Below are 9,104 nucleotides of genomic sequence, written 5' to 3' on the forward strand. Positions count from 1 at the left end.
ACGTTTTAGTACATCAAGGGAACTAATTAGTAAATCGTGCACATGATTTAGCCAACTATTTTTTCTTGCATGTAATGTGCGGGGCTCCGTACAAATCTGATATGACTTACAGTTAAGGATGCACAGCCCATATGCTATTCAATAGCTGAGCGAAATAAATACAAAACAAAACACATAAATGCAGCAACTCTAGCAGCAAACGTCAGTTCAATTCAACATGACATCATCTGTTCAGTAGTATCACATGTTTGACTGCCACTAAAATAAAATGTCCACAGTAACAATGAGTACTGTCCCTCATGCTCAATGGCTGAATATGAACTCTAGTTAAGTATGACGGTAATACAACTTTCCATCCATTTAGTGAGTTTCCATTTTGCAGTCTATGACGTGTTAGAATAATGTCACAATCAAGCACAACAGAAAAATATGATTTTCAAACCATCAGTCATCACTTGTCAATGTATAACATTTACATGCTCCCTGGGTACAAGCAAAACAACCTGTGCCATAAGTTACATTTTAAAGCCTTGCTGACATATTTTAATGTTTATTATTATTATTATTATTATTATTTAATGTCACTGGCTCATCCAGTTGATTAAAAGTATAAAAGTCCTCTCTGCAGCTCAGCATTTATTTTTTCATCATGTCACATATTTCTGGGATTCTCATAGTGTCTGCTATTCTTAGTCATTTAAGATAGTTCACCTAAAAACGAAATTCTGTCATTATTTATTCACCTTCATGTAATTCCAAACATGTATGATACTTTGGTTGAACAATGACATACAATGAATGGAAACCAAAGCTTTTAAGCTTCAGTAAGGACACAGAAGCACCTTAAAAATCATAAAAGTTGTGCATTGAACTTGTGTGCTCTATTCCAAGTCTTCTGGAGATTCTGATACCTTTGTGTGATCTACAGACTGAAATTAAAGTTATTCACTGAAAATCTTGACATCTTCTCTAGCTCTAGTTGCTGCTTTCATTAGAATTCATGAGCTTCATTAACTTGAATGATCACCTGGTCACATCTGTACCTGAAGCTCATAAAAAGCTTTAAGAAGACCAGGAATATAGTGTATGCATTTCATGGACCACTTTTATGGTTCATTTGTGTCCTTTTTCAAGAATGAAAGCTTTAGTCTCTATTTGCTGTAATTCTATGGAAACCAAAAGCCTTCTTCATTTGTTCCACGACAGAAAGTCATCTGGGTTTGAAACAACATGAGAGTGAGAAACTGATAACAGAATAGTAATTTTCCATCATTTAAAGTGTACAGTCAGTGAGAGAGGCAGACTGAAGCTGGAGACACAGATGGATGGCATGATACTGATCATTTCATACTGAATGGAGCCGGGACAAACCTTAAAGAAAATGTGTATGAAAAAATGTCTTTAAAAACGTCTTTCTCATCTCAAATATTTACATTTTTTCAGGTAGTTGTGCTACCCACATTCTGTAATACCTTTTTCTGTTGTTCATTCTCAATGTCGATCTGTAAAACATGCTGTGACGGCTAGGATGTGTCGTGGTTGGTGCTACTGTCTGGATGGGGGTGAGGACGGTGAGTGTTTGTTGATACGTATGTAGTGCATAAACCGGCGTCAGAGGACAAAGATTTCGAGTATATATGGTGAGCCCACAGATTTGTAGGAAACTGAGAGGATATTAACAGCGTGCAATAGATGGGAGCCATTCAAAGTGGTGGGGAGGGGAAATGGTGAAGGGTCACGATGATGCTCAGAATTCGTCCAAGTGGGCCTGCTCGTCTATTTCATCATCTTCTGGTGGGGCAAAGCCATCCTGTACAAAAAAAAAATTGGCATTTTTAGGATGATCATGGTATTTCAACACTGCACAAAACTCTGTGTAAAATTTTGTATATTTCAATATTTTATTTGTGAATTATGTTTTTATTGTGAATTATTTATTTATTATTTCCTGGGGAGCATGTCATTAAACTAGTTATCTTTATTTTAGGTCACAGTTTCATAGTGGCTCTTATTAAAACATCAATAGCAACAATAGCATTATGGTTAGTCATTTCATTTCCATTTCGATAAACTGATTTTGATTCTGAAGACTCAACATGGCATTTTTCATATGTACACATACAGTTGTCAGTAAATTTTGTTGGATTTCAGACAGCTAAGAACTTGGATGGTGCTCAAAATTCGATTTCCAAGGTGGTGAGGACTCGTGAGCATAATGCAAAATTATGTTTATAATGTGTTTTTACCATAACTGGCATTGGAACTCAAATGTAGTTCTTGTTGAGTCATGTTATGGCACCATCTTTCTGTTGGTTAATCCACATGACCAACTTGGAATTAGTCGACAGCCGATGCAAACTGATATTGATATCGCAAATTATGAATCAACCTGACAAATATATATGTCAAATAACTAGAAAAAAAAAGATATAAACCATATCATTGACAGTACCTCTGTGGCATACAGAATGTCAATTATCCTACTGATAATGGGGTTGGTTTCATCTTCTTGTTCTTGGCAGATCAGCTCAATGTCTCGAAGTTTGCTGAAGTAGAAATCTCTCTCCTTCTCCAGACCATCTACAGTTAACTTCAGCTCCATCAACTTCAATAAAACAAAAAAGACAAATGTAAGATACTAATCAGAACATAATCATTCCTTAATGGGAAAAAGTCAATATGCTTAATATGATAAGACAACCTATATGCAGACTTAAAAATATATAATAAAAAATGCAATAATCTGAATAAGTGGGATAGAAGATGAAGGAATGGTCTGAAGAAAATGGGAGAAAAGAAAGATAAAAATGAAAAATGCAAAATCTACCTACACTTTTCTTTCTATTCAATTTCTACAATCTCCAATCCAAAGTGCTCCGAGGTAGAGTAAGTCTTCCTTACCCTCCCAGGGACTCTACCTGTTGATTAAGCTCCATGATTTCAGCATCACTTCCCCCATTTCGGGTATGTGTGGGGTTCTTCCTTATGGTGGTGGTCACCCTCTGTGGTGTGGGCATGTTTTTAGGTACTGTTGGCGATGTTCTCTGAGGCCCTGAAATTGGAGATGTTTAGTTTAGTAACAATAAATGGGAGCCGTTCAGAAAATGTACAACCTAATCCATGCAATTTTAGGGTTTTGTCATTTCTATCAGCTTCTTTAAACACATTTAGCTCTGTTCCATACCATAGTGGGCCAAAACGGACCCTCATAAGTGACTGATCTGAAATGTCCTACAAACAGCGCTCTTCATGAGATCTCAAATAATGGTCAATTCTGTATTCTGTTTGCCAACTTAAGTGATTTTTTTCTTTGAGTAAGCGTATGCCAATGGAAATTTAGGGATTGCCTTCACATACACAGTATATAGATATTCAGTACCTTGTTTTGGCCAGAATTGCATAAGGCCATTTTGCTGGGAATTTTTTTTTCCATCCTCAAGAGTGAGCCTATGATGCCTATGAAGAAAAAGTTCACCCAAAAATGAAAAACTCTTCTTGAAAATGTACTCACCCTTATGCAATACATGATGTAGATGAGTTTGTTTCATCGGAACAGATTTGGAGAAATTTAATAAAAAAAAAAAAATCCTTCCTCCTTCCTCTCACATTAATTTACACTGATATATGAGCTTGATCTGTGCATATTTCTCTCCTGATTCAGATGAGACAACTTTTTCACTGAAGAAAGCAATATTATGGATATAGGACTTAATTATGAATTTAATTACTACAAACATTTTACAAGACATTAATTGATTGAATGAAGTTGTGCTTTGGATTTTTGTGGAGTTTTTATCAGCTGTTTGGAATCCTATTCTGACGGCACCCATTCACAGCAGAGGATACATTAGTGAGCAAGTGATATAATGCTAAATTTCTCCCAATCTGTTCTGCTGAAGAAACAAACTCATATACATCTTGACTGGCCTGAGGTTGAGGACATTTTTAGCAAACTTTCATTTTTTGGTGAACTATTCCTTTAGTGCATTCTAAGGAGGGAGCTCACTAGGTTTTAGAACAGAGCTAATGATTCACTAAAATGAGCTAAGAGGTTCAGTAAGCTCAGCCTTTAACAAGCTACAGCATGGGCTGCTTGTTACCCCATTACTTTGGTTAAGCCAAAGGGATGACTTAAAAAAAATTAATAGTTTTTTTTGGTGTAACTTCATCCTGGTGCTGATTTTAAAATCTTTCTCTGGTCAAGGATGAAATGTATTACTTTGCTTAAAAAAAGCCTACAAATATGATTCATATTTATTAGTGAATAAAATGCACTTTAAAAGAGTCAGTATTTTATAAATTGTAAGTGTAAATGTAGACTACTGTTTAAAAGTTCTCACCTAAGGGTTTAAAAGAACTGTTTTCTATTGTAATATATTTTAAATAATAAAATATAATTTATTCCTGTGATGTAAAAGCTGAATTTTCAGCAGGGATTACTCCAGTCATCAGGGTCACATGATCCTTCAGAAATCACTCTAATATGATATGTAGAAACATTTCACATATATGTGAAATAAGTATTATATAAAAATGTAAGTATTATTTTTTTACTAACCCAAAACTTTTAAACAGTAGTGACTTTTAGTATTAACTATAAAAATATACCTTTTTTTTCTTTAGAATTCTTAGAACATTAAAGTGACATTTCTATAGTGTATACTAAGAAACCCGTTCTTATAGTTTCTGTAATAATAGTTTGTTTTATTTTTGTTCTGTTTTTCTTTTTATGAATTTATTTATTTCAATTACCACATGATTTCTTTTTATTTCTTTTTTTATTGTAGTTTTTAATTTTTATTTTTATAGAAAATGTAATCAGTCATGTTTAAGTGATGCAATAGAGGTTTAAAAGAAAAGGAATGTTTTTTTTATTTGTTTTATTTTGGGGGGGTAACTTATTTCAGGTGAATATAACTTTATAATGACCAAAAAAGAATTTGGAGGGACTGAGGGATGAATAGGACTGACCGAAGTGACACTAAGCAAGCTATGACCCTTCAGGATGGCACATGAGAACTGATTTTGGAAAACTGTTTGTTAGTACTGCACTAACAGAGCAACACAGAGCTGTTTTAATGCTGAATTCATTGTTTTCTCATTGATGAAAGCTTGGGCATGGAGTAAATCATTCTGGGGCCTGTGCACATCCAGCTGCTTTGCAAAGCATGTTGTCAATCATTAGAGCCTCAGCAATCAATGCAGCAAATTTGCGGCAAAATCTCGAGGTTACCTGAGGAACCAGTTCTTTTGGGTTTGTGGGAAAAGTGTTCACCTGGATTTGGTGGAGGCGCCACATCTTGGCCCTGCCTAGCTTGAATGGGATCATACTCTTTTCCGTCATAATTGGCATCAAAGAATTTTTTAAACCACTGGATGAATTCAAAGTTGTCCTGGAATTTTCCTTTCACTAATTTTTCCACAGGAATTATCTGGATAACACAAGGAAAACAAATCAGCATCAGCTGTAATCATGAGGGGTAATTTTGATGTTAAAATCCTTTCTCCTATCCTAGGAATTACAGAATACAAAAGCATATTTGACAAAGAACATTAGACACATATATTTTCAGCTAACCTGACACCAAAAATCAGCACACTACATCATATAATGCACACTACATCAATATATCAGCCTAACCTTTAATAACTCATTTACATTCATAACTATTTAACTAATGACCTGCTGAGCGATATCTAGGCCTAATGTTGGATATTGATGAAAATTACTTCTATTTTTTTATTAAAGATGTCTGTATTTTACAAATACTAAGGTGAAGGCCTTACTCATGAATATTAATTAGCTTCATACTATGGTAAATTGATGGTTCATGAATATTAATCACTGTTCATGAAAACACGGGTACAACCCAATTAATTAATCAATCACATCCATTAATTTCCACATCAACAGGCTGCTTTTTTTTGCTTAAAACATAAAATGTGACATATAAACAAACATGCCTTCTTTCAATCAACTGTTATTGTAATTGATATTTTTTACCAAATGAACTGAAAGCTTTGATTTATCCTTTTTTTAATTGAGTAAAGCTAAGTTAAAAGAAAAGTTTGAAGTAAAAAGATGTGCATCGAAGCAAATTCTCCAAAGGGCCAACTAACTTTATCAACGTTCATCCTCTTGAAAGCTGCCTGGAGGACTTTGAAGTTGTGTATAAACTCCGTCTCCAGCTTTGCTTGAAATTTCACTTTCTTTAAAAGAATACACCCTGGGAACAGCATGTCCATGAACTGACAATAAGCCGCCCCTGAGGACAAACAGCGAAAGAGAACATGGGTCAACAGAGCTCATTCATTGCATGATGAGAAACAAAAAAGAAATTATGTGTAGTCTTATATAATCTATAGTAGAGCAGAAATAAAGAGTATGCTAGTGCCATTCATGACATAAAAGACAGAAACACTTAGTGAAATAAGGCAGTAGAACCCACCTGAACATAATTGTTCAATCTTGGTGTAGGTGAGCTGAAGGGAGTCGTTCACCCACGCCAGCATGTCATGTCGGCTCAGGTTCTCAATCGTTACTGATGTGGCGTATACATTCACTGCCATCTCCTACAAAGGATAAAAACAACTAAGTCTCTACGCACCTAATTACACTTCTTTTTAATACTTTGATATCATACAGCATGTGACTATATGTTTAAAACGTATAATTCCATATATTTTAATCAAGTTTTTATATCTTATATAAATGTATATTTATTTCATGTTGAAAGGATTCATTTGGTTGGATAGCAGGTAAAGATGGTATCATACTCATGCTTTAAATAATGTCACTGTATCTGGATTGAATGTGTTTCGGTTTGGTTAATCAGAAGTGTTGTTCAGTTCTGTTCTTCAGTTCTCACTGCATCATTGAAAATTGCAATCACACTATACATTTTAATCCTCCAAAGATAATCCATCCAGATTAGTGTTTCAGAGATGTTGTTAACCATGCACATCTGGTGCACCCAGTGGACTGCGTGATGGAAATGACACTGTAAAACACACACACACATCTTCTACAGAGATACAATATGCATTGATGCACTGCATGAAATTTGTAAAGCTTAGATTCTTCAGTACTGGGACAAAATCCATGTATTGAATTGTCAGCAAGGTCAATTTTTTCTATTTATTTTTTTAGGTTTTGCAAACTAATAGTAAATTATTTGAAATGTAAAATTTTTAGAATTTGAATTTTTAAAATGTTACATTTTTTGAATTTAGAATTTGAATTCTTGTTTGTGTATTCTAGAAATGCAAATTTGTGTGTGACATCGTGATTTATAATATCATGTTATATTTCATGGTGTGACACATAAAACATCATATGATATTATTATGATATTACCTGATTATAAAGGTTTTCATGAATATCTGTTGCCGACAAAAAAGTTTGAGGTAAAATTGTGAAAACTTGTTTATAAAGAAGACATTTTTTAATAACCCCTTCTTTCTGCCAGGACGTAATAATGTTTCTTCTAAATATATCGTTATTACTAAGTTCTAACATATGACAATGTTAATGTATTTGGTCTTGTCGGAAATGATCTCCTACTGCTAATATACATATCCTGATATGGTGCTGTGAGTGTTTAAGACATACAAACAGCATATAAAATAAACCATAGCAGATAAGTGGAGCTGGGGAAGGTGGAGGGTTTCAGAGGAACTCTGAAAACGCGCTACAATTCTCAAGCGAATGCTAACCAGCCATTTAAATGTAAAGCAGCAAGCTCATTGGCTGCATATGCAAGATGAACCAATCAGTTTGTGACAAGTCATTAAATGCTAAGAATATCATCAGTTTACGTTAAGGACCCATCAGTCTGCGCAATCTAGAGTTTCATGACAAAACTTGGTATTTACAGTCAGAGAACAGGTGGTTTCAGAGGCATAGGGATTTTTTTTATGATACATATATATATATATATATATATATATATATATATATATATATATATATATATATATATATATATATATATATATATATACACATACATATAAATAAAATGAGCAGTAAACAAAACCAAACAGTCCTTTTGTTTTGTAATATCCTAGAACATTCTCAGCTCATCTCCAATTAATGCTGGCAATGTCATATTAAAGTCTAATGACAGATAAAGATGCAGGACAGGTTTCCCCCTCACACTTCAAGAAGCAGAAGAGAAAAAAAAACAGTTTGAAAACTATTATTGGCACTCTACTTATGCTATTTTTCCTAATAATATAAAAATATACAGACCTAACTTATGTATTGTATAATGCTGGTCTGAAATGAAGAAATGAAAGAGTGATTGACACATGCTTGTTTTATCATCAGTTGCATAAATTCAGCCTCATTTGATCGTATTTATCTTATTCGTATTTATTACAAACAAATGTATTCGTTTTATGTTTATTTAATCCTTTGCTGCAAACGACGTCTTAAACTGTGTTACAGTATCTTCTTACACGATGCGAGTCACTCAGGCCCTATAGCGCGCTCTGTTTATCACTGATATGGGGCTTTTTTGGCCTTTACGCCAAAAAAATGCAGATAAATTTTGCGTTTAGCTCTATAAAACAGCACACTGGAGCCTGCAGTGATATAATGCATGCGAGTCCGCTGAACAAACGGTCCATTATTGTGACAGTTGCTCTTCAGGCCCCGCCGCCGTTACATTACAAGAGCAACACCACACACGCTCGAGCCATAAACACATAATACACTGACCAAAGAGGCTACAGCACCTATTAAATGTCATACAGTATGAAGAATACATTTGAATTGTAATATGTCAACAATATTCTACTCACTGTATTTTGACTGCGTCCTTTCCAATGTTGATATTACACTGGCAGAATGCAATCCGCTGCTCTCCGCCGCTACAGTGGGTTGCCAGATATGCGCTGCTGCCTAGTTACGAGCAACAGCGCCACGCGCTCCTGCAACACACTGTCCGCCTCTGCGCATGCGCACCGCCCCTTCAGCAGAGACGCATTCCTCCATTTCTTTGTGAAGAACTGATGAGCAGCACGTTATCAGTTTGCGTCCAGTGTGTTTCTGTGTAGCTGTACTAATATTATGTCAGATTTTCAGATCGATTAATTCT

General features: G+C 34.8%; 1 protein-coding gene across 2 annotated transcripts; it reads right to left on the minus strand.

Moving 5' to 3' along the window:
• Positions 1 to 1,468: 1,468 nt before the first annotated feature.
• LOC113102585 (microtubule-associated protein RP/EB family member 3-like) lies at positions 1,469 to 8,932 on the minus strand. Of its 2 annotated transcripts, XM_026265835.1 has the most exons (8): positions 8,809 to 8,919; positions 6,901 to 7,001; positions 6,450 to 6,573; positions 6,121 to 6,266; positions 5,276 to 5,432; positions 2,919 to 3,052; positions 2,453 to 2,605; positions 1,469 to 1,810 (listed from the first exon to the last, which is right to left on the minus strand). In XM_026265835.1, exons 3-8 carry the CDS (start codon positions 6,568 to 6,570, stop codon positions 1,748 to 1,750), a joined length of 774 nt encoding a protein of 257 aa, XP_026121620.1. In that variant the 5' UTR covers positions 6,571 to 6,573; positions 6,901 to 7,001; positions 8,809 to 8,919; the 3' UTR covers positions 1,469 to 1,747. The 2 variants fall into 2 exon arrangements, with proteins under 2 accessions (XP_026121620.1, XP_026121619.1); XM_026265834.1 differs by lacking the exon at positions 6,901 to 7,001 and having other exon boundaries at positions 8,809 to 8,932.
• Positions 8,933 to 9,104: the final 172 nt, after the last annotated feature.

This window comes from Carassius auratus, unplaced genomic scaffold, assembly GCF_003368295.1.
Source record: "Carassius auratus strain Wakin unplaced genomic scaffold, ASM336829v1 scaf_tig00217738, whole genome shotgun sequence".
NCBI lineage: Eukaryota > Metazoa > Chordata > Actinopteri > Cypriniformes > Cyprinidae > Carassius > Carassius auratus.